Genomic DNA, 24,551 nt, shown 5'->3' with positions numbered 1-24,551 from the left:
GAGGGTAGCAGTAATCCAGGGCACCAGTAGAAGTTTAAAATGTAATATCAAGTTTATTCAGTGCTCAATTGAAGAATATAGAATTTTTGAGGACAGAAACAAAAGCCCAAATTTAGCTGCTCCGGGAATAATAAGTTAGGATAAAAGAGAACATATGGACATAGAAAAGAAACTTCCTCCATAAGAACTTGTTTCTGAAGAGTACAAGAACTCCTTTGTAGAGAGCCTATAGACTAAGAATTGTTAAAAATGCAGATTTTTAAACTGTATTATAATACCTTTTACCCAAGGTAAGATGAAACAGACAAAATTATGTCTTCTGAAAATATAAAAATATTACTTGAGCGTCTTGCTAGTTTGGGTTGTGCATTTATAAAGATTCACAGTTGTGTCCTGGGATTTTGGAGCAAGGACTTGACAATAACTATCACTAGGCATTTCTCATACCTGTCCACCACCATCATCATCACAGTTCTCTCCACCCTCATCATTTTCCTCATTATCATTTAATGTGATCTAAATCTGCAAACATATATTGAACAACTGCCACAAAGAAGGCAGTGTGAGAAGCACTAAAGAAGATGATTATCCTTCATCATGGAAGATTTTATATTTAGTCACACAAAGGCAAGGGAAAATCTTATCAATATTCAAAAAGAAAAATCAATAATAACTGAATCTGATATAACCTAATGTAGGAATCTGCAGACAAAGGTTTTACAACAGTCACTTACAAATATATTTGAAACATTAAAGAAAATTATGTTTAAATAACTAAATCACTTTAGACATTCATCATCAACTTTGATTAATGAATGATAAAAATATTAAGTGAAAAGGTTAACTGGGAACTAAGTGATAGATGAATCAGACTGATACCACCTGAACTCACTGGTCAATCATACAAATAGAATATCCTTGCTGAAAAAAATTAACCAAGATCTAATCAAGCTTCTATCTCACTATCAATGTATATAAAAAACAATATATAAGAATAGAAGTGTAAAAAACCACAGGTAAGGAACAATCCCAATTTAGAAAATGAAATATTTTCTAAATATTGGTTTCTAAATGATTGCTAAAATAATTACCCAAATAAGTCAATGGCATGAAAAATAGTGGGAAGAAGTCAGCTATGTTATAAAGGGACTAGAAAGATAGCAACAAAATGCATTGTGTGAACCTTATTTGTATCTTAATTTAAAGATTGTTTTTAAATTACTTAAAGATCAATGGAGAAATTTTAACATGGCTTGTGTATTAGATGATATTGATGAAATATTGATAATGTTGTTAAGGATCGTAATGGCATGGTAGGATGACTTGTTGAAATGTCTTTATCAGTCAGAGAGCATACTACAAACTTGCATGTGGAATATGTACATACACAACTTACACGACAATACTTATACGACATCTGGAATTTGTACTAAGATGTTCCAGCAAAACAAACAAAAAAAGAGCTGTAGCTAATTAAAATAAGATTAGCAAAATGTTCACATTGAAGCTGGATGATGGATACATGAAAATTCACTAAAAACTAGTGTATGTTTGAAATTACCTATAATAAATATAAGTAAAATTAATTCAGCTTGAGTTTTAAACATACTTACTTATAGATCTTACAATTCAAGTCTTAAAAATTTATTATAAGAAAATCTGGATGTAAGCTATATTTGAATAGTGAAAGAATTTAATACAACTAAAAATTTCCAACAATAGACTATATAAACAAATTATGTTTAGCTGTGACATTTAGAAGAATAAATAAGTAGATACTTGTTAAATATACAAAGTTGTTCATTACATAGTGTTCAGTGGAAAATCGGATTGCAAATTCCATGACCTAACTTGTTACAAATACAAATATACAATAATATATGAAAAAATGTTGAAATGTAATACAGCAATAATTCTAGATTTGTTTGGGTATTGCTGTTTTTTATCTATTTTTAATATTAAATATTTATGGCATATTTAATAAAGAACTAATCAAAGTTTAAATAATTTTTAAGCCAGCACTTAAAAATTGCCCTACAGTTCTCACTTCTAGCATAACTAAAGGAGAGTTTCAAGAGCATGTTGGAATAGAACAAAGTTATTCCTTTCCAATTCATCCTGGAAGACTTCCCAATGAAAGTCAAAGTCCAAAATAAAATCTTCACTACTCTCCTTCTTCAATCAAGTGCTTCCATCTATTTAATGTAGAGAATCCTTCTTAGTGCCTGATGAACCTCCTTGTTCCTCAGTGTGTAGATCACAGGATTGAGGATGGGGGTGACCACAGTGTAAAGCAGGGAAAAGACCTTGGAGAGGAGCTGGGAGTGGAGAGCAGAGGGTGCAATGTACAAGACCATGAGAGTTCTATAGAATGTGGTTACTACAGCTAAGTGAGAGGAGCATGTGGACAAGGCCTTTCTCCTGCTGATCCCAGCAGGAACTCTCAGCACTGCCATCACAATCTGGGCATAAGATGTCAGAATCAATCCAAAGGGAACAGTGAGGCAGACAACAGAGAGAATGAATGTTGTCATCTGGGCCACTCTGGGATCTGAGCAAGCCAGGTCCACCAAAGGCATGAAGTCACAGTAAAAGTGGTCTATGTGGTTGGGGCCACAGAACCTCAGCTGGGCCATCAGGGCCATAACCAATCCATCCACCATAAAGCCAGAGACCCAGGCTGTGATCACCAGCCCCAAACACCATCTGGACCCCATCAGGAGTGGGTAGCGGAGTGGATAGCAGATTGCAAGGTAGCGATCATACGCCATAACGGCCAGCAAGAAGCATTCAGCTGTGGCTAGAGAGCCAACCAGACACAGAGATGACTGCCTCTTGCAAGAAGCCTTCCAGCATTTTTGGCATCACTGCAGAAGTGTAGAGGATCTCCAGGAAGGACAGATTAGCTAGAAAGAAATACATGGGTCTGTGGAGCCTCTGGGAGCTAACCACCGCTACCACGATCAGCACATTCCCTATGATGATGGAGGCATAGACCACAGTGAACACAATAAAGAACAGGAGATGCTGCTCAGGGATGTCATAGAAGCCAAGGAGGACAAATTCAATAATAGTTTTGTTTCCAATGGAGACAATTTCCATGTGAACCATCCACGTTTCTGCTTGGCAGTAATTACAGGAGAGATTTTATTGTGTCTCTATATCTTCTATACAAAGCCTAAGGTTAATAGGGCTAAAAAAAAAGATTAAAAAAAGATTAAAATGAGTCTCTAAAACAAGAATCACTCACACAAGTCTTCAACTGTTCCCCTTTTTATTTGTCACTTCTTTCCCAACTTCTACCCTTCTCTACTGTCCTTATTTGTGCATATTCTTCAAAGCTCAAGAGAGTTTGTTCAATTTCATGATTTTAGTCTTTCAAAGATCTTTACCCTATTAATTCAATCTACCTCTATTATATAATAACCTCTATCATTCCAATCTTTATAGTCAGCCACATCCTTCCTCTTGTAGCGTCCTGAAAATGCCTGCTAGACGTGTACCACAACAGCAAACTCTGTTATCTTTCCCAATTGCAACTAATGTGATAAATGATAATATCAAAAAAGTAGGTGCTGTGGAAACAAAGAAAGACCAAACTCACATTGGGGATGTGGAGTGTGGAATGTGGTTAGGGAAGGCTTTCTGAAGATGATGGCATGTAGGCTAAGTTTTAAAGGCCAGGTAAGAGTTGGCCAGGCAAAGGCAGGAGACTGGATATTCCTGGCAGAAAAGGCATGTGAGAAAGCAAAGAGTTGTAATTGGGCATGACACTTCTGAAGATCAGAAAATGGGTCTGCATACCTGCAGGGAAGACTTCATATGCTATTCATAGCAATGTATGTGTTATTTTTGTTTTTTTGGGTTTTTTTGAGTTGGAGTCTCACTCTGGCACCCAGACTAGAGTGCAGTGGCTGCTCCCAGCCACCGCAGCCTCGACCTGCTGGGCTCCAGCGATCCTTCCTCCTCAGCCTTTCGAGTAGCCAGAATTACAGGCACGCGCTACCACGCCCAGCTAATTTTTTGATTTATTGTAGAGATGAGGTCTCGAACCCACGGGCTCAGGCAATCCACTCACCTCAGCCTCCCAAAGGCGCGGGATTACAGGCTGAGCCACCGAGCCCGGTTCAATGTATGTTTTTTACTGAAGACAATGAAATTACAGGGAATTATTAGGAGCAGAGGGGAGTGGTAGAGGGAGGAAAAGGCAGATTTTCCTACATATATTTACATATATAATTTTAACAGTGCTATTTTCTAAGTTATGAAATTAATAAACATACATTACTATATATTATTATTATCACATAAAATGTTACATTCTCTCTAATACTAAAAGCCTAGAAAGTCAGTTGCCTGAGAGGTAAAATACTGGATGGCTTAGGGCTCAAGGTAGTGAGAGACATCACTGCACACTATTTTGTAGATTTGCTTAAAGTGTAATCTACATTTTGCATGAATCTCCATTTTCATTTTCCTGCTCATTAGTACAGTTCTCAAAGATACAGCTTAAAATTTTCTCTACCATGAAACCTCCTTGATTCACGGAGACCTTTCTTTCCCGAGCAATTATGTGTAGAGTATCTGCTATATAAAAGATATTACATTAGTTGCTGAGGATACTAGGCCAAACAAAGCGAGTAGATACCCTTAAGAAGTTTACAGTTATATATAACAGATGGGCACATCAATAGATAATTGCAATACTCTGAAAGAGAACTAATGAATTCAACTTGAAAAAGATAGTATTAGGAGGAGGTGATGAAAAACTAACCAGGGCTTGCAGTGGAAAATGGAAAGAATGGAGGTGAAGGTAAAAGGAAAACCATGAGTAGACATAGAGGCAAGAAGAGGTAGTAGCCAAGGGTAGCTAAAAGAAACTTCTTAAGGAGCATTAAGATTGAGGTGAAGAATGAGGGAAGATAAGGATAAGAGAGGCTGGCCAGGACCAGAGCATGAGGGCACCTTCATGTCACAAGGAGGAACTAGAGCTTTATCCTGCAGGCTACAAGGCCCAGCTGAAGACTTTTAAACAGTAGGGTTGTATGTTCCAGGTTAAATGTAAACAGTATTATGGAGGGCTAGATCCAAGGTAACAAGAATGAAAGAAGGAATGGCTCCACCCAGCCAATACCTGATGCAAATGCATGCTACCTTGAATTGATCATTCATTATTTTATGGCATGCACTTTTTTTCAAAAAATTAGAAGTTCATTTAGCACAGGAACTAAATTTTTATATCTACCATAGTACCCAACAGTCCCACAAAAAAGTTAAATTCTAAATGAATGCCTCATGTTTAAAATCACCTCTCCCCTAACCTAAACTCAAGAGAAAAAGGTTCTGTATATCATAGCCCATAGCCCATCAAATTCCACAGGCTCTGTTACCATCTTCCAAATTCTGTCTCTGGAAGCTATACCCTTACCCTTGGTTCCCATCTACATTTCCTTGTGATGTGAATTTGACACTCCTGATGTGAATTTAACACTCCCTCTGTGTACCTCCTTTAATGCCTAAATTATTTTATTTGGTCCAAACCCACTCTGAGACTTGAATTCTTTTTATAACATTCTGCTCCAGGAGAAAGGTGAGCATGCAAATCAGGCAAGAACACCTCCAGGAATAAATAGCTTGTCACCACCAGCTCCCAGGAAATCAATGCCATCAGTAGACCATACTGACTCTTGGCAATTTGTTTCTTTAGTGAACTAAGATTTGCTTTCCCAAAGTTTCCATCATTCATTCTCCAGTTTATAAGTTTTGAAAACAACCTTCTTTTCTATGATAGCCTTTCAGCTAGTGGAAATCAGGAGAAAGCAGAATAGAGGACAGAATATTGAGGACAAACATAAGTTTTATGATTTTGCTGTGAAACTGACATGTGACTCTTCCAATCCATTCATGACATGTACCTATTCCAATCTATTCCATCAAAGAAATATTTTATCAACCCTCTCATTCCAGCCATCCTAGAGACTGTATTTCAGGTAATACAGAATAAGGACAAGAGCAAGTTAGAGAAATCAAAGGAAAGAAAGTTCCATTCACTTTTAAATGCTAAGGGGTAAAGAGGAACAGCAGTCAGAAGCATAAAAACCCCGACAATTTGACGATTAAGTTGATGAACTCATCCTAGAAAAAGTGCTACATACCTCATTGCTGAATATCACTATGGTCACCTTCAAAGAACTCCCCTTGAGAAGCTATGCACTGATGCCAGTGCCCCTAGTCCACCCATCAAAGCAATTTGGGAACTCTTTCTCTGACATGGTTAGCAGAGCTGTTGTCTTATTACCCTTGGTGTCCTGAATGTCATCAAAATATCTTCCTTTCAATACTTCCTTTATCTTTGGGTATAGAAAAAGTCATTTAGGGATAGATCTGGTGAGTAGGGAGGGTGTTCCAATACAGTTATTTGTTTACTGACTAAGAACTCCCTCACAGACAGTGCTGTGTGAACTGGTGCATTGCCATGATGCAAGAGCTTCTTCAGGACCATTTTTGCACACACCTTTCTCATGCCAAGATTTTCAGTTAAGACTCTTCTCTTTCTCTATCAATGTTTATTTGGTCTGCTATGCTTCTCACAGTCAGTCAATAATTTTGATGTACAATTTGACAAAGTTTGCGATGTTTTTGTCAGTTCTGCTTGTTACCGGCCCTCGTGACCTCTTTTTATCAGTGATGCTTTCTCTCCCCTCAGAAAAACATTCAACCTATTTGTACACTGCTGTTTTCCTCATGTCATTATCCCCATAAACCTGGAATAATAGATCCCTGATTTCACTTCCACTCTTGCTAAATTTAACAAGAAATTTATTGTTTGTTTTAGCCCTAATTGAAGCTCCGACATTCTCACAACTGCACACAAAAATACACAACAACAATAATGAACACTACTCAGCAAGACACTGCCACATATCAACACAAACATAGCTGTGGAACACTGATATACCAAGGTTATGAAACCTTATTGAATTGTTTGTATAGTGCTGCCAACAAAAGTGCATGGTAGCACATTCACAAACTTAATCGTCAGTCCTCATACACACCTGGGTGGCAATCTACAGGCACCAAAAAGTCTCCCATCTTTGAAAATTCCAGCCCCCCACCCATATGAGAAGAGAGAGAACAAAGTACAATACACTACCTTCATTTTGCCATTGAACAAATGCTAAACAATGCAAATTTGTTCAAGAATGTGGTTAGAAAATAACAGCTTAGATGGGAAAAAAAGAAAAGAGTGAAATATAAATATTATGGGACTCTTAGGGTATTAAACTATTTTCCAATTTAGCCAAAGTGGTGTAATCCACTAGTGCATAAGCAAATCAACCTCACGCACAAGGAAACTTCTATTTCCTATCCCCAAGTTGAATTGCCAATTTAAATGAATGTGTGGGGAGGTGGGGAATGGTAGTCACAGAGTTTGTAAAAAGTGTTTGAAAGTATGACTGATTTCAACTTTATAACCAAATAGTCCTTTGGAGTACTTGAAAGTTCCTTCATATTAAATGTATTTCATATAAAAAAAATCATCCTATATTTTAAAAACACCACATTCCCAACCCCATTGTATAAGGAATGGAGGAGTGATGAGAAAGTTGAATTAAGGAGGAGACTGTGGGATGTAAGGACTAAAGAGAAATGGAAAAGACATGGCAGCAGCAGGATGAATGAGAGGCTGCCATTCCCTTAGAAACAGAGGGGAGTCATGGAACTGAGGAAATTGCTGCATTTACAGTTGGAAAGCTCAAAGGAATGGAGTTGAATCTGCAGTTGAAAAACTCCAAAAAAATGCAGAAAGAGGTTGAAATCACCATACTAAGTGATAGAGAAATGAGAATAGTGCAAAATACCTCTGTACTATCTAAAGAACCCCTACTCACAGATTCAATTCTACATAAAAATCATAGCCCTCATTCAACCCACAGTCTGAGATAACATAGAGCCCTCAGTTAAAAGTAGCAATTCAAAGAGCATTCCAAGAAGAAAAGTTGAATTTATATATACCAAGCTGTACATTTTAATTTATCTTTGGAAAATAAGAAAATTTTATTATCATGTATTTTGCAACGTCTGCTTAATGTGTTATTTTTATTAGCAGAAAATAAATAGTAAATAAATTTAACTAAGTTTGATTTTTTTTAATCTGTTAACTCTCTTCAAATCTTTTCAGTAACTATTCTACAATAAAGTATAAAAACATACTTTAAAGGTTTCAAAAGAAAACAACATGATTTTAAGCATATTCCAGTTTTGTCCTGCCATGAGAAAGTAGAAAGACAAATTCTCACCTTGAAAAAATTGGTCCGTGGGTGTCCTACTTCTTCTTGCTTCATAACATACCAACTGAAGTTTGGAGAGCATGAATGCCTACTGTTCCCCAGCTCCAAGACAGTGGAAATAAAGGAAATAAGCTCCTATCCATTAGGAAGGACTGGACAATAGCTTTTTAAATATATTAACTTCTTTTTTTATTATAAAAATGTGGGGTACAGTCCAGGATTAGGTATACAAATGTTGATTATGCCGGTACCCTTACTGATGAGGTGTGCCTCTCCCTCCTTAGCAGTTTCCCTCAACTGCCAATCCACCCCCCCCACTCCTGTCAGTTTCCCACTGCTGCCAATCCCTTTCTTATAGTATTATAATTGTTCAAGGTCTGCTCATGAGTGAGAACATATGGTACTCTGTTCTTTGTTTCTGTGATAGATCACTGAGTATGATCGATTCTAAATCCATCTAAGTTGCTGTGAAGTCCATATGTTTGTCCTTCTTTATGGCTGCATAATATTCCATGGTGTATATGTCTGAAAGAACTAGAAATTGATTTTCCACATGACCCAGCAATTCCCCTATTGGGAATACGCCCAGAGGAATTCAAATCATTCTACAAAAAAGATACGTGCACACGTATGTTTGTTGCAGCTCTATTCACAATAGCAAAAACATGGAACCAACCATGTGAACACTGGCTTTTTTAAGATCCAATGGAGGAAACAGCAGCACTAAGTTTATGGAGAAAGACTGAGATTTCCTGAAATGATATTTTAGAAAAGACTTTTCAACTCTCTGGGTTAACTGAAATCTGCTACTGATTAGAAAAGAAACAGTTATAAAGACCAGCCCTTTAGTTTTTTTTAAAGGATGTGTGAACTAAGCTATAAAGAATTACATAAAAATAGAAAACTCACCTGAAAGAGAATTTCTGCTCTTTAAAGGCAAGACTGAAGCGAATATGTGCTAAGATTTACCAAAGACTTCAGAATGTGGGAGTTTCCTGCCTCCAGCTTCCTCCCTCGTTGAGCCTAATCTGAAATAATACAGACCATTGATTAGAAATGACACCATTTCTAGCTCCTGAGCCATTCTCTATTCCACCCTCCATCTCTTTTTCTATATTGTGTCCTTTCATTATAGGATGATTTCTCTATCACAAGGGAGAAATGACAATTACCAAGAACGGAGAGGCCCCTGAGAACCAATTACAGATTTACTGGAGAGAAGCCTTAAAAGACACAGTAGGCCCTAAGGAAATTGTCTTTTTCCAGGGATTTCCTGAACTATTTGCTTGACCAAAAAATGGAGGAAAGGAGAAAAGAAGAAGTCATTAAACATGAATTCATATTTCTAGCATGGGGAGCTTGATGAGAGGTGGCACCAGAGAGACGGAGCTGAGGGCCTGGACCAGCATGATTTTAAGAGAATGGAACATAGAGGATGAACAGCTAAGATCATTTACTTTTATGATGCCTTAAGTGTATATGTATGTTTGCACAAATGTGTGTATAAATACATGCATGCAAGCAAAATAGCCAGCAAATAAATACTCCAAAATATAAATAACGTGCATCACTAAATAGAGAAATGCCAAGTGATTCTCATTTTCTTCTTAATATTTGTCAATTTTTCTAGTTTTTCTCACCTCAATATATTTCTGATATTAAAATAAAATAAATATTTTAATAACAAAAGAAAGCAACATTATATGATATTAAAATATGTTTGTTGTAAGATATTTGGAAACAGAAACAGAAACTTACACTTAAGGTCACTGGTAATCTGACATATTGGGAATATGTACCAGACAATATTGGATACTCGGTTTTGCATCATATCATTTCTTTCACCTTACATTGTATCGGAAAAATTTCCCATGGATTTTAATGTATAGTGTGTTAGCATAACTCTTAGCGATGAGTTTTTTTGATATTTTCATTTTTAGAGGCACTTCAAAGAAAGAAACTTTATTTTTTAAAAAAGCTTATTTTAGAGTCATGGAGTACATATGAGGGTTTGGTACAGAAGTATATTGCATGAAGGTGGGGTTTAGGCTCCTAGTGAGTCCTCTTTCCCCCCAGTAGTGGACATGGTACCCAATGGATGGCTGTGTATCTATTGTCTCTCCACCCTCCCTCCCTCCCTTAGCAGTGTCCAGCATCAGCTGTTCTCACCCTTGTGCTTGTGTGTCTAATGCTTAGGGCCTGCTTGTGAGTCAGAATGTGCAATATTCAGTTTTCTATTTCTATGGTAGTTCACTTAGAATAATGGTCTCCGGCTGCATCCATGTTGCTACAAAGGACATGATTTATTGTTCTGTATGACTACGTAGTATTCCACAGTGTATATGTACCACATTTTCTTTATCCAGTTCACTTTTGATGGGCATCTGGGTTGGTTTCATGTTTTTGCTATTATAAATAGCGCTGCAATAAACATATGCATGCAGGTGTCTTTTTGGTAGAGCAATTTATATTCTTCTGGGTATAATCCAAGGAGTGGGATTTCTGGGTCGAATGGTAGCTCAATTTTTAGTTCTTTGAGAAATCTCTACACTGCTGTGCACAAAGGTTGAACTAGTTTGCATCCTACCAGCTGTATACAAGCATTCCCTTTTCTCCACTACCTTGCCAATACCTGTGGTTTTTTTGACTTTTTAATGATAGCCACCTTGACCAATGTGAGATGGTATTTCATTGTAGTTTTGATTTGCATTTCTCTTATGATTAGTGAAGCTGAGTATTTTTTCATGTTTGTTGGCTGTATGTGTCTCTTCCTTTGAGAACTGTCTGTTCATGATCTTTGCTTATTTTTAATGGGGTTGTCGGGGCTTTTTTCTGTCAATTCATTTGAGTTTCTTACAGAGCCTGGATGTTAGGCCTTTGTCAGATTCATAGACTGCAAATATTCTTTCCCATTCTGTGGTTTGTTTCTTTACTCTCTTGGTGGTTTATTTTACTGTGCAAAAACTTTTTGACTTGATATGGTACCATCTGCCAATTTTTGTTTTTGTTGCATTTGTTTTTTGGTCTTGGTCATGAATTTAATGCCTAGGTTAATATCCAGAAAAGTCATCTGTAAGTTTTCCTGTAAGATTCTTATAGTTTGAAGTTTTAAGTCCTGGATACATTGCTTTCATTTTGCTCATGGTGACAAGTAGGGGTCCAGTTTCATTCTTTTGCATGTGTTTAGCCAGTTTTCTTAGCATTATTGCTAGATATGGTTTTCTTTCCCCAGTGTTTGTTTTTGTCCGCTTTGTTAAAGATGAGCTGATTGAAGGCCTGTGGTTTTATTTCTGGATTCTCTGATTTGTTTCATTGGGCTATGTGTCTATTTTTGTACCTGTGTCATGCTGTTTGGTTACTGTAGCCTTGTAGTTAAATTTAAAGATTGGGATTGTGATGCCACCAGCTTTGTTCTTTTTGCTGAGGATTGCTTTAGCTATTTGGACTCTTTTTGCTTCCATAAGAATTTAAGTATTGTCTTTTCTGGGTCTGAGAAAAATGTTACTGGTAGTTTGATAGGAATTTCATTGAATCTGAAGACTGCCATGGGTAGGATGAACATCTTAATGATATTGGTTCCTCCAATTATCAATGACATGGGATGTTCTTCCATTTGTTTGTGCCATCTTTGATTTCTCCAAGAAATGTTTTGTAGTTCTCATTGTAAAGATATTTCACCTCAAAGTAAGAAACTTTCAAGAGTTGGACATCTGTGTAAATCTAGTCTTGATAACGTCAGTACTGTCATCTTCAACTATCCCAATGTTAACATTAACCCTTCAAGCCTATATTTCCCCCTGAGGTTTTCTTTTCTGGTCACTTTGGGTTTGAGCACATATCAATAATAGCTATTCTTCTTCCAAATACCTTAATCCACCCCAAAATTTCCACCAATGAATTTCATCCTAAATTCACCCTTTTATTTTGAAATGTGTTCCCTTCCTTACCCTCTGTTGGGCATGATCTTCCCTGTTCTTCCTATGATAGTGAGAATCCAGGTGTCTTCATGAAGTGCCTCTATTCTGTCCTCTATTAAAACCTGTACAAAGAGAAACACACTCTCACTCTATCCCTACCTTCTGAGATCTAAAGATGCAAGACCTCTAGAGCCACTGGCTTCATCATGTGTACAAAACAGGCAGAAAAAAGAATGATACAATTCCACATCTTCTGCATTCCTGATAGCTAAAGAATCTTAGAATCAGAGAGGGCTCAAGAGTACACACTAAGCAATCCTTAGAGATATTTGATGAAATTATATAAAATTGCTGTTTTTTCTGTAGAAAAAAGTCAGTTTGTATTACAGGCAGGATATGTTACATGCACTAACTAGAGTCATTGGTGCAGAGTTCTCACCTCTAATCAATTTGAAGATAATTTCTGGGAAATGAGGCACTTCAATATCTATTTCAATGAGGGAAGAGGGATGGCTTTAAATACTTTTCAAAAAAGTAGAGTACTCTCTTGCAGAAGCTGAGGGGCAGCCAAAGAGTGAATTAAAGGGAATACAATTGTCCCTTCGTATCCAAAGGGGATTGATTCCTAGGCCCTTGCAGATACCAAAATCCATGGATGCTCAAGTCCTTATATAAAATAGCATAGCATTTTCATATAACTTATGCACATCCTTCTGTATATGTGCATTAAGTCAGCTCAACATTATTTATAATACCTTAAACAATATAAGTGCCTTATAAATAGCTGTTATACTATATTTTTATTTGTATATTTTTGTTGTTGTATTATTACTTTTCCTTGTTTTGTTTTTGTTTTTTCCAGATATTTTCTATTGCAGTTGGTTGAATCCACAGATATGGGACACATGGATATAGCCGATTGTACTGAGAGAATACATGTGAGTGTATGTCTAGAATGAGGGAATAGAGATATAACATAATTGAAAACATCTTAAGATCTTCAAATATCCCATTCCTTTCCTTGTCCAATTGATCCATCAGGCTGAATGGAATGAGCCAGCCACACATTGATCACTGAATTTGTCTTCTTAAGATTTTCCAACTTCCCATGTGTCCAACTGCTTTCTTCTACCTCTTCATTTTGGTCTACCTCTTGTTCTTGGTAGTCAATACACTAATAGTGCTCACTGTGACCTTAGATGGGCATTTTCCCACTCCCACGTATTTCTTCATCTTCCATCTCTCCTTTGTAGAGTTCTAGTATACCACAGTCACTGTGACCAAAATGCTGACCAATTTTCTAAGATCCCAAGAGGTCAGTTCAGTTTCAGGATCACTTAGTACTACTTTTTTTTGGTTGTCATTGAACTCTTCATCCTCACCATCAAACCCTTTGACCACTATACTGCCATTTGTCACCCATTCCACTACCCACTGTTGCTCAGTCCCTAAACTTGTGAGACTTTGGCTGGGGTTTGCTGGTCTATATGAATCCTTTGTCCCATGTTTACCTCATTCTTTCTTGCACAAATCTCTCTGCACTTTCAACCAGATCCACCACTTCTGTGATGCTGATCAGATGTTCTGCCTTTCCTGCACATTTATCATCCAAGTGGTGGGCTATGCTTTTAGCACTGTCATTATTCAAGGAGTTCTTGTCTTTACCATGGCTTCTTATGCCCAAATCTTATCATAGTTTTAGCTATGGCCTTAGCTTCTTGCTGATGCAAGATCTTTTCTACCGTCACGGTCCACCTTTCTATGGTACCCATTCACTTTGACATTATCATATTCATGTATACCTATGAATGAAATAGCAACAAGATTGTGGCTATTTTCTATTCAGTCATTACCCCACCTTTCAACTTTCTCATCTTCACACTCCACAACAAATATGTCAAGGAAGTTTTTAAGATGTTGTTATCTCAGATATGAATGGTCTGCCACCCAAGCAAGGATGTCACAAGAGAAGTCAAAAGAAAGCAAAACTGTAGCAATATTCAATAGAAAACAGTCTTCAATCATTTTCTTTTGCCTGTTATATATAGCATTTTACAGCATTAAGTTCAGATATTTGATTTTTGTGATTTTTCTCTGGCACATTTTACATGAAAGAATCACTTTCTGATATCCAATATGCCCATATGCTGCCTGTTCCTTCAATTGTTCAGCTTTTCCTTATGGAAAAGAAATGATATTTTCATGTTAATATTACCCTAGGGACATGGCACCAGTTTTGCAGTTTGTGGACTGCATGCTCTTCCACTTGTTAGCATCAATTAGGCAAGTCACTAAGCCAATGAGAGTCCTGGAGAGGTGACCAAAGAACAATAAAACCTTTTTGCTTCCCTCAGAGGGCTGTTCTGATGTGTAATTCACCTAATGACATGTAAAGTAATGAACAAGCGTTGGTTTATTTGATTACATTAGCTTTCATCAAGTATAATTACAAAGATCAGACTGCTGCCAAAATACTTACATTTAACAAAACCCAATTTTTTCTCATTATAATGACAAAAGATGCTCATTACAAAGAAGTCATGTAGTGCAGAAATACATGATATAGAAAGAGACTATCCTCTAGCTACATCAAGAAAACTGTTAATTTTTAGTTGCACTCATAATGGTGACTATAATACTTTCAACTATTAATAATAACCAAGATGTGGAACCAAATTAAGTGTCCATCGATGAATGAACTGATTTTATTTTTTATTTTTATTTATTTATTTATTTATTTATTTTTTGAGTTGGAGTCTTACTCTGTCAACCAGACTGGAGTGCAGTGGCCGCTCCCAGCCACCGCAGCCTCGACCTGCTGGGCTCCGGCGATCCTTCCGCCTCATCCTTCCAAGTAGCTGGAATTACAGGCATGCGCTACCACGCCCGGCTGATTTTTTGATTTATTGTAGAGATGAGGTCTCGCTGCCCAGGCAGGTCTAGAACCTGCAGGCTCAGGCAATCCACTCACTCAGCCTCCCAAAGGTGCGGGATTACAGGCTAAGCCACCGAGCCTGGCTGAACTGATTTTAAAATGTGATATGTATATACATAGTGGAAAAGTATTCGGCCTTAAATAGAGAAGGAAATCCTATCATTTACAAGAACATGGATAAACCTGGAGACAATTATGGTAAGTAAAACAAGCCAGGCACAAAAAGACAAATATTGTCACTTACATGTGGAATATAGAAAAGTCAAACTCATAGAAACAGAGACTAGAATGGTGGTTGCAAGGGGCTGAGGGTGAATGGGTGGAAAAAAGAGATGTTGGTCAAGGGGTACAAAGTTTTAGTTAGGCAGAGTGCATAAATTCTAGAGATATACTACATAGCACAGTGACTGTATTAATAGTAAATTGCTGTATACTTGAAAATTGCTTAAGAGAGTAAATCTTAAACTTCTCACCACAAAAAAAAAAAATACATGGAGTGATAGATAAGCTAGTTTGCTTAATTTAGTCATGTCACAATGTATACATATATTAAAATATTGCACTTTACACCATAAACATATGCAGTTCTATTTGTCAATTATACCTTTAAGAAACTAAAAAAATAATTTTAAGATAATATAATTTGAAAGTCTTGATTAGGAATTGCATATCGCCATTTTAGTTAAAAAGAAAATTTGATTAAATTATTTTAAGTTTCTAAAAGTAATTTAAAAATACAGAAAATACCTTTTTATTTTCATGATCAAAAATATCTGTCTGAATAGCAAACATAAAATTTTCATTTTAAAAATTAAACTTCTCCTGGAAGCCATGAACACCAGACAAATTTTATGTGGTAAACAAGCACCTTATATCATCCTTTTTTTAAATTTAAGGATACTTTTATGGTCCAATTCAATAAAGTGGCTGTTTTCCTCACAGTCAATTAAAGACGAGACAGAAAGTTGGGACAAAATAAGTTTAGTCTGCAACTGGATTACAGGGAGATGAGGCAACATCATTACCAAAAAAACCTGCTGAAAGCAACAAAAATTCATTCAGTATTTATACTCAATTTCATAGCCCTTCACCCACCCCAAGTTCAAAGCCTATGTGCATTTTAATTTAGCATAACTCAAGATCTATGTTAACATTTTCTAATATGTGACCACTGACACGACACAAAGTTTCCTAGTCATGCTGACAATTTAGATAACATTTTGGCATTTACAACATTTTTTTTTTCAATTTTTTTTGAGGAAGAAGCAGACAATTGCAACATTTGAAAGGAAGGGAAAGCCACAATATCTAAAAATGATAGGTTTAAATTGTTTTAAAAGACAATTGTAACAAACCCCTGTTTCCAGAGTCCTGGCTTATAACAGAGGGAGCAAGAAGTTTCAACAGAGTCCATTTTAATCTCATAAAGACTTCTTCAGGGACATGTAACTCCCTTATTTCTCTAACTTGTTGTGAACAACTGCATTTTACTTTAGCACCAGCTTGCTAGATAAAATTGGTCTTACAAACCAGTGAGGCAAGGTTGTGTTAGAAGAGGAGAAGCAGTGCTGTATTCCAAGGGCAGTGATGAGGGGAAAGGAAAAATGTGCACTTTTAAATTCAAGTGGCTTCTACCTTTAGCCCAATTCAGCTACAAAGCAAGTTTCTAAGTATTTTCTAAATGACTGATCTAATGTAAACAAAATGGCCTCTTCTTGGCCTGTAACAACATGAAGCCCAGCTTCTCATAACTTCTGATGCCTATTAAGGCTATTGACTTTCAGTGCTGTTGGAAACAATTGTGTTGCCAGAGAATGCTGGTATAAAGTGTAGTGAACAGCCAGGCTCGGTGGCTCAGCCTGTAATCCTGCGCCTCGGGAGGCTGAGGTGAGTGGATTGCCTGAGCCCGCAGGTTCGAGACCCGCCTGGGCAACTGGTGAGACTTCATCTCTACAATAAATCAAAAATTAGCCAGGTGTGGTAGCGCACACCTGTAGTTCCAGCTACTTGGAAGGCTGAGGCGGAAGGATGGCCGGAGCCCAGCAGGTCGAGGCTGTGGTGGCCGGGAGCGGCCACTGCACTCCAGTCTGGGCGACAGAGTGAGACTCCAATTCAAAAAAAATAAAATAAAATAAAAATAAAGTGTAATGAGCAAGAAAGTGAGAGCTCTCTTCATCACTAAAGTATCAATACCAGATGCATCACCAAACACCATAGAAGCTTCATCTGAGCAGTGCGAAGATTTTCTTTCCAAAGTTTTCTTTAGGAAAAACAATAATTTCCAAAATATCAATTAACTTTCATAGTTTCCAAAAATATCTTATAGTACAAGAATTCTCCGATAGCATCAGCATGGGCAAGGCAAACAGGATTTTTTAAAAGGTGCTAGATTGAGAAATGTCTGCAGTTTCACCAGTTACACATCCAAGAGAAATGCTATTCCTCGATGATTTACTCCAAAATGTTTAAAGAAATATAACTACCTCAGAAAAAATTTCATCTATATCCAAGAAATAGCTTGAAGTTTTTCTGGAGTTTATATCCACCAACCACCTGTTCCATTTTCAGAGAAAATGACTTGGCTAAATCTCCTTCAAATCATACTTCTTTTGTTTGGCAATCTAGAAGCAATCTGTGTGCACTACAAAAAGATTTCAGTGAATCAGCAAATCATGATTATGAGTGAGTGTCTCAGTTTGTTCTTCACACACACACACACACAAAAAGTATATACTTACAACTTGTTTTAATGTATTTTCAGAATAAATAGACCTAAAGTGTTCTTTCAATTTGTCTGACTTTATATTTCTATTCACAAGAACTTTTCCACACTGAAAACACTAGATTTTGTATTTCATTATATTTATTAATGCAAGTGAACCTTTACAATTCATAGTTTTAGATGTCAGCAATATGGCTAACTAGAAGTCCCTAGGCTTGTCTCTCCACAAAGACAGCCAAATGAATACATAAACAACCACATTTTTGCTTTGTTTTGCTTTTTAGTCATTGCCTGTTTTTATTTGAACTTCTTGATTCAGAATTATTATCAGGGTACAAGTTTAAGATAATTGGATTAGCATGGCAAAAGATCTTACATTTTAGAAGATAAAGATCTAAGCCCAAGTTAATACTAATCAAAAATAAAGGCAGGCCAGCAGAACCTTGGTTGTTTTAATAAATTAAAATTGAGAGTTGGAGGTATAAAAGAAAGAGAAAGAGGAACACATATTTAGCATATATTCATTCTAACATTCACATTTGTGCTCCTCCATGGAGTTACTTTACTTTAGAACAGGTTCACTATGGCATCAGTTATTTCCATAAGAAATCAAAATAAAAGTGCAACTCATTCAGATCAGCTTCTGAGGAGTGGTGCTTTTGAAAAAAAAATCTTTAAAGTAAAAACAGAAATACCCTTTCTCAAACACTCAAACTGCAGCCAGAGTAGTGGGACAGCCACTATTTATAAAGCACATAGCTACTTAATCCACTTTTTTCAAGTCCAAAGACAACACCGATGCAATCAACCTGGGGAAAGGATTAAAGAAGAAAGAGAAGGAAAACCTCCAAGTTAGACAATTCTCTTGGGCCTTCAGCCTTCCATTGGTGTTGTCAGGAATTAGGGGGCTTTGCTCCTACTGAGGCAGTGGGAGCCCCCTAGAGCTGAAAGTGTGAAGTGGTGAGGGGTTGGCTGCCCACAGGACCTCAGAGACAGCTCTTTCTCTTTCCTGAAAGCAAGCACACAACTAGGAAATGCTGCAGCTCCACTTCCAAGTCAAACTCAGTAGTTCTTAGGTGACTCTAAACCAGCCTCAAGTAACAGACCGTTCTCTGATGAGCTTCATCCATGACGGCACTAGTAACTGAAAGCCAGTATGTTGCAATGATTCTTTTACTGTTTTTCAATCAGCTAACAGTTCCAGCTCAAGGCTTTCTTCCCTTTTCACACAATGACTGTCCTTCTCCAGAGAAAGGGACAAATCTGCATCCAGCTTCATCCTCTTCAACCTTTTGAACAGTGGACATGAATTTCTGATGAACTTGGTAAGTGATCTTACCAAGTTTAAATTCATAACTGGGAATTCCTCTTTTAACGTCTCCAGGCTTGATTGGGGAGGGGCTAGGCTCGACTCCTTTCTTCTTTCCATCTAGCCTATTTCCAGACCTGGAGAAGGCCTGGAAGCCCAGCTCTCCAGCATAACCACTGTGGTCAGTGTCACCTTCTGTCAACTCATCGTGCTGGACTTGTCTTTCAGGTTCTGTGTAGCCTAGCGAAGCATCAAAGTCCACATTCATGTCACACTCAATGATGGACATAGCCTTGTCAGGTTTGGTCTCCATCAGTCGCAATTCATAGATCTTCTCATTATAGTTGATGGCGGTCACATCTCCAGTGGTCAGACAGGCAAAGTTTCTCAGCGCATTTTCTAATACAGCTTTGGCATTGGTGATGTCCAAGAAAACAGGGCTCTGAGGCTGGAATTCGGAGTAGGTGGTCACTTGAAAATTGACACTCTCCACCTGGACCAGGCCTCCTTCTTCCAAGAGCAAGTTCTGAATCATCCATGTGGGAGGTAGCAGATGCCCTCATCAGCCACAAACTCCAGCATGCCACAGTGCATCATGCGGTCTGAATTCTTATTAGTCAGTTTGAATAGCATAGAATAGGTAATGTTAAGTCAGCTAAGTTGATCAAGGGCTGAGGGTGACATAATTACTGCCATTAGACCCTGCTAGCATGGGACACTGAGAAGCAGCGGTACTGTGTGGAGATGCGGTTTTGGAAGACCCAGGGAATCCAGTAATCGAACATGTTGAAAGAGAACATAATGGACACTGTGTGGTAGATGCTGCTTTTCTCAGAAAACACCGGGAAGGGATCCGCCGAGCACTTTCCTTGCCACCACCACCACACTGATGCCCAACAACTACATTTTCATGAAAATAACATGAGATGAGCATCAGAGTACATCATAGGAGAAACAAAACCACTGTAGAGCACAAAAGCCCAGGATGGTCACAGAGAAAAGGAAAGAAAACACTTCACCTCTGTCACCCTATCCCACATTTGGGTCAGCTGGGAACCAGGAGGGACTTCTCCCCACAGAAAAGAGGCAAACAAGAGGACTCCAGCCCACCACCAGTCACCACAATGACCACTGTGATCGCCCATAGTCCTCACCACTGGGACCACTTGTAGCCCTCACAGATGCTAAATGCTGCTGAGTGAGCTGCTTGGAGTCTACACAACTGTGCTCCCTCAAGAGAAGGCGCTAAAGCTATGTTCCATCCCCAATCACCACTCACCCCACCCTGTGGCCTGCACTGCTACTGTGCTGTGCCATCTTGAAGCCAGAATGACTTCTAGAGTATGTCCTGCGCCAGAAGAGAGTAGCCACAGCACTCTTCTATCCCTGAGGCTTTGTTGCCTTTGAACCTCCCCTACCTGCTGACCTGCTCCCCCCAGCCAAGCTTCTGCCATACTCCACCCTGTGGTCCCAAGCCACCACAGAGCCACTCCACCCTCCTTGTCATGTTTGCTCACTCTCCCTTGAAGTCTGAAATGACTTGACATCCTACCCAACCTGGGAAACAGTGCGTTGGCCACCCAGTGCAATTGTGCCTCCCACCACCAGAGTCGAAGTGGTGTCCTGTCCCAGGGTTAAATGACTTCTTGGCTGCCCATGAAATTCATGCCCTCAGATGAAGAGTATCACTTCATAGAGAATCTCTGTCATGGCTGAGCTGAGCAGCAGAACCTTACAGGGCTGAGCTGACAAGACACCCCATGTCCCAAGGAAACAGGGCATTGGCTGAACAGAGACACGCCAACCTCCAGATCAAACAACTGTAGTATATTGCTTCCCTGAAAATGGACTAGCCTCCTAGAGTCTGAGCTGCAGAGACATCCCCCTCCCCAGAAAATGGAGTCATTGCCATGCTGTTTCCTATTCACCATGACAGCTTCTCTTTGTCATCCCAGGATTCTTGCCACCACTGCACCCAAGAATTACTGCGTTCCTTTGAGGACGTGCCATAATACCTTACTTTTTCATATTTCTAGTATTATTACACTAATTTCTTCCCATTTGGAGAAGCAGTTGCGTCTTATTTTTTGATAAACTTTCATGGGGGCAGGACTTTTTTATCTTGAGAATCTGACTATGATGTGTGTTGAGTAGGGTTCTTTGGCTGTTTGCTTCTGGGTGCTTTCAGTGGCAGAAACTGTATGATTTCTTTGGTTATAAATAGTTTTAGTGTGGTGGCTTTTTAAAGTGCTGGTTGTAGTCGCAAGTGTACCTGGTGAGTGAGCCGACTTACAACCTCATGGATAGTCTGGGTTGCCTGGGTGATGGTGGTAGCAAAGTTAGGGAGAAGCTTGTCTCCTGTTGCAATGGGCTGTGCAAGTCGACCTCCAAGCCAGTAGGTGGCGCTTGCAGGTGAGAACCAGCTGCGATGGTGGCAGCAGGGTTTATGTAGGGTGACCTGTACCTCCCGAGAAATAATGATTTTCATTTTTGATATTTTTTCATGAAGTTTTTTTTAATACACAATATATTCATAAAACAGTAATGTAATACAACTTGTACCAGTGGAGTACCAAGGATGAGACAATGGAAGCAGTTTGCTCAGGTAAGGAAAATAAGGCATTGCCGCCGGGCTCAGTGGCTCAGCCTGTAATCCCACGCCTTTGGGAGGCTGAGGTGAGTGGATTGCCTGAGCCCGCGGGTTCGAGACCCGCCTGGGCAGAGACCTCATCTCTACAATAAATCTAAAAATCAGCTGGGCATGGTAGCGCATGCCTGTAATTCCGGCAACTCGGAAGGCTAAGGCGGAAGGATTGCCAGAGCCCAGCAGGTCGAGGTTGCAGTGGCCGGGAGCGGCCACTGCACTCCAGTCTGGGCAACTGAGTGAAACTCCAACTCAAAAAAAAAAAAAAATAAGGCATTGCCTTAGAGGATTTTAAAACAATAGTAAAACCAACTAAAGTTAATCTGCTTTTTATTACATACTTGCAGTGACTATTCCAAATAAAGTCAGTAACGACGTACTCTTGTCCACTCCACACACACAAAAATCTTTTGTTGGCCTAAGTTCCAATTGCTGCAGTTATCATTGACTTTTAATAACATATCAGTAAGCTTCAAATTAGCACATTTTTATTACTTGAACTTTAGTAAATATATTTTACCTGGGAGTTAATTCAAAGAATTCTTTGTTAAATAGTTAGCCCTGGACATTTCAGACTGGAATACCAGCTAGTCACCTTAGTTTAGAAAGAGTAAATTTGTAACAATTTGTAATCTCCAATTCATTTTAAGACTGAGTCCCTTTTTGTAACTCCTACAATACTACTTATGTCCTACTCTGAAATAATAGATTCTAAATAAACAATGATGGTATAGTGACTAAAGAAGACACAAACAGAATTTGACTTACTTCAATTCCATTCTCTGTCACTTGGAGTTTTCATGTGTGTTTAAAACTAAATTAGTAAAGCAAGCTGTGAGATATAATTTTTTTGTGTTTGCTAAGTATAAATTTTAGTTTATATGTAAGATGAATATAAATATTTTCATTGAATAATATTTTACTAAATATCTTTACAATTAAAATGCATTCTTTTTCATTGTTCTTTGAATGTTTATTAACCTGTAATAGCATTACTCATTACTAAAACAGACCAACATGTAGGTGCAAGTTTTTCCTTTATTACAAAAATACATTAACATAATTTTCTTTCTTTCTCTCTCTCTCTCTCTTTTTTTAAGAGTCAAAATCTCACTGTATACCCCAGGGTGGAGTGCAGTGGCATGATCATTGCTCACCACAGTCTTGAATTTCTGGGCTCAAGTTATCCTCCCATCTCAGCCTCCCAAGTAGTTTGGACTACAGACATGCACCACCACATGCAGCTAATTTTCTTTTTATTTTTTTTGTAGAGAGGTCTTGTTATGTTTCCTAGGCTGCCCTCAAACTCCTGAGCACAAGCAATCCTTCCAGCTAGGCCTCCCAAAGTGTTGAGATTACAAGTATGAGCCACTGCACTCAGCCTCAAAAATATAATAACATAACTTTCAAATGTCATTCCTTACTTTTTCCTTTTCTATTGTTTAGCATAAATGTACATTCAAAGTTTAATAAAGCAACGTGTCACTGTCTTTACTTCCTTTCTGATCATTATTATTATTATTCATTTCATGATTATTACTGAAACTAATTTTCTCATACAAAGTGAAGGTGTAGAAATGATTCATTCTGGGCATAAAACATGCTAGGTACACTGCCAGTTTGCTCAACCAACTATCAGCTTTATATCAAAGACAATTTCCAAAAAGGAAATACAAATAGAAAACCAAATAAAGAACTGTTGTCTCCAACAAACTTTTCAACACTTTAGGTAACCCATAGAATATTCCAGTTTCATCTTTTAGCAAAAATAAGATATTTAAAATCGTTCTCTCTACCATCAAACTGTTGGAACTTGCCTGATACACTATAATCCTGATATCTGTTATGGAGAAAAAGGAACACTTCTACACCGTTTAACGCAGAGTCAGGAATTCTCACCAACTATCTCATTGTACAAAGCCTTTTAAAAATATATATGCTTTTTATGATGGTAAAATATGTAAAAAATAAAATTTGTCATTTCTATCATATTATATGTATAGTTCAGCAGCATTAGTTACATTCACAATGCTGGGCACCATAACCACTATCTACCTCCAACATTTTTCATCACCACCCCAAACAGAAACTTTCTACCCATTAAGCAATAACTTTCTTTTTCCTCCTCCCTTTTGCCCCTGGTAATCTAAAATTTCTGTTTCTATGAATATGTCTATTCTAGGTACCTCACATAAGTGGACTCATACAATGTTTGTCCCTTTGTGTCTGGCTCATTTCACTTATCATAATGTTTTGAAGGTTTATCCATATTGTAGCATTATCAGAGCTTCATTCCGTTTTATAACAGACTGTTTTAACAACAGATGCTGGCGAGGATGCAGAGAAAAAGGAACACTTCTACACTACACTGCTGGTGGGAAGGCAAACTAGTGCAACCTCTTTGGAAGACAGTGATTTCTGAAAGAACTAGAAATTGACCTTCCATATGACCCAGCAATTCCCCTTTTGGGAATATACCCAGAGGAACTCAAAACACTCTACAAAAAAACCTGCACACACATGTTTGTTGCAGCTCTATTCACAATAGCAAAAACATGGAACCAACCATCATGACTGCCCATCAAAGCTGGGCTGGATTTTAAAAATGTGGTACATACATACGATGGAATATTATGCAGCCATAAGGAAGGACAAACATATGGACTTCGCAGCAACTTGGATGGATTTAGAATCGATCATACTCAGTGAGTGATCTATCACAAAAACAAAGAA

The 24,551-nt window shown here is 38.0% G+C and overlaps 1 protein-coding gene and 1 pseudogene across 2 annotated transcripts; both read right to left on the bottom strand.

Moving 5' to 3' along the window:
* Window positions 1-2,195: 2,195 nt before the first annotated feature.
* LOC103264963 (olfactory receptor 11A1) lies at window positions 2,196-3,102 on the bottom strand. The gene is given in 2 exon segments (XM_008062659.1): window positions 2,196-2,811; window positions 2,813-3,102. Coding segments are annotated over 2 exon segments (906 nt in total).
* Window positions 3,103-19,027: 15,925 nt separating this feature from the next.
* LOC103264953 lies at window positions 19,028-19,974 on the bottom strand (annotated as a pseudogene). The gene has a single exon (XR_002482204.1). The product of XR_002482204.1 is annotated as a ubiquitin recognition factor in ER-associated degradation protein 1 pseudogene (transcript).
* Window positions 19,975-24,551: the final 4,577 nt, after the last annotated feature.

The sequence above is a fragment of the Carlito syrichta genome, unplaced genomic scaffold (genome assembly GCF_000164805.1).
Source record: "Carlito syrichta isolate Samal-C Ts95f unplaced genomic scaffold, Tarsius_syrichta-2.0.1 Scaffold96974, whole genome shotgun sequence".
NCBI classification, from domain to species: Eukaryota; Metazoa; Chordata; class Mammalia; order Primates; family Tarsiidae; genus Carlito; species Carlito syrichta.
The sequence above is the reverse complement of the archived record's forward strand: the minus strand, read 5'-3'. Positions and strand labels throughout refer to the sequence as shown.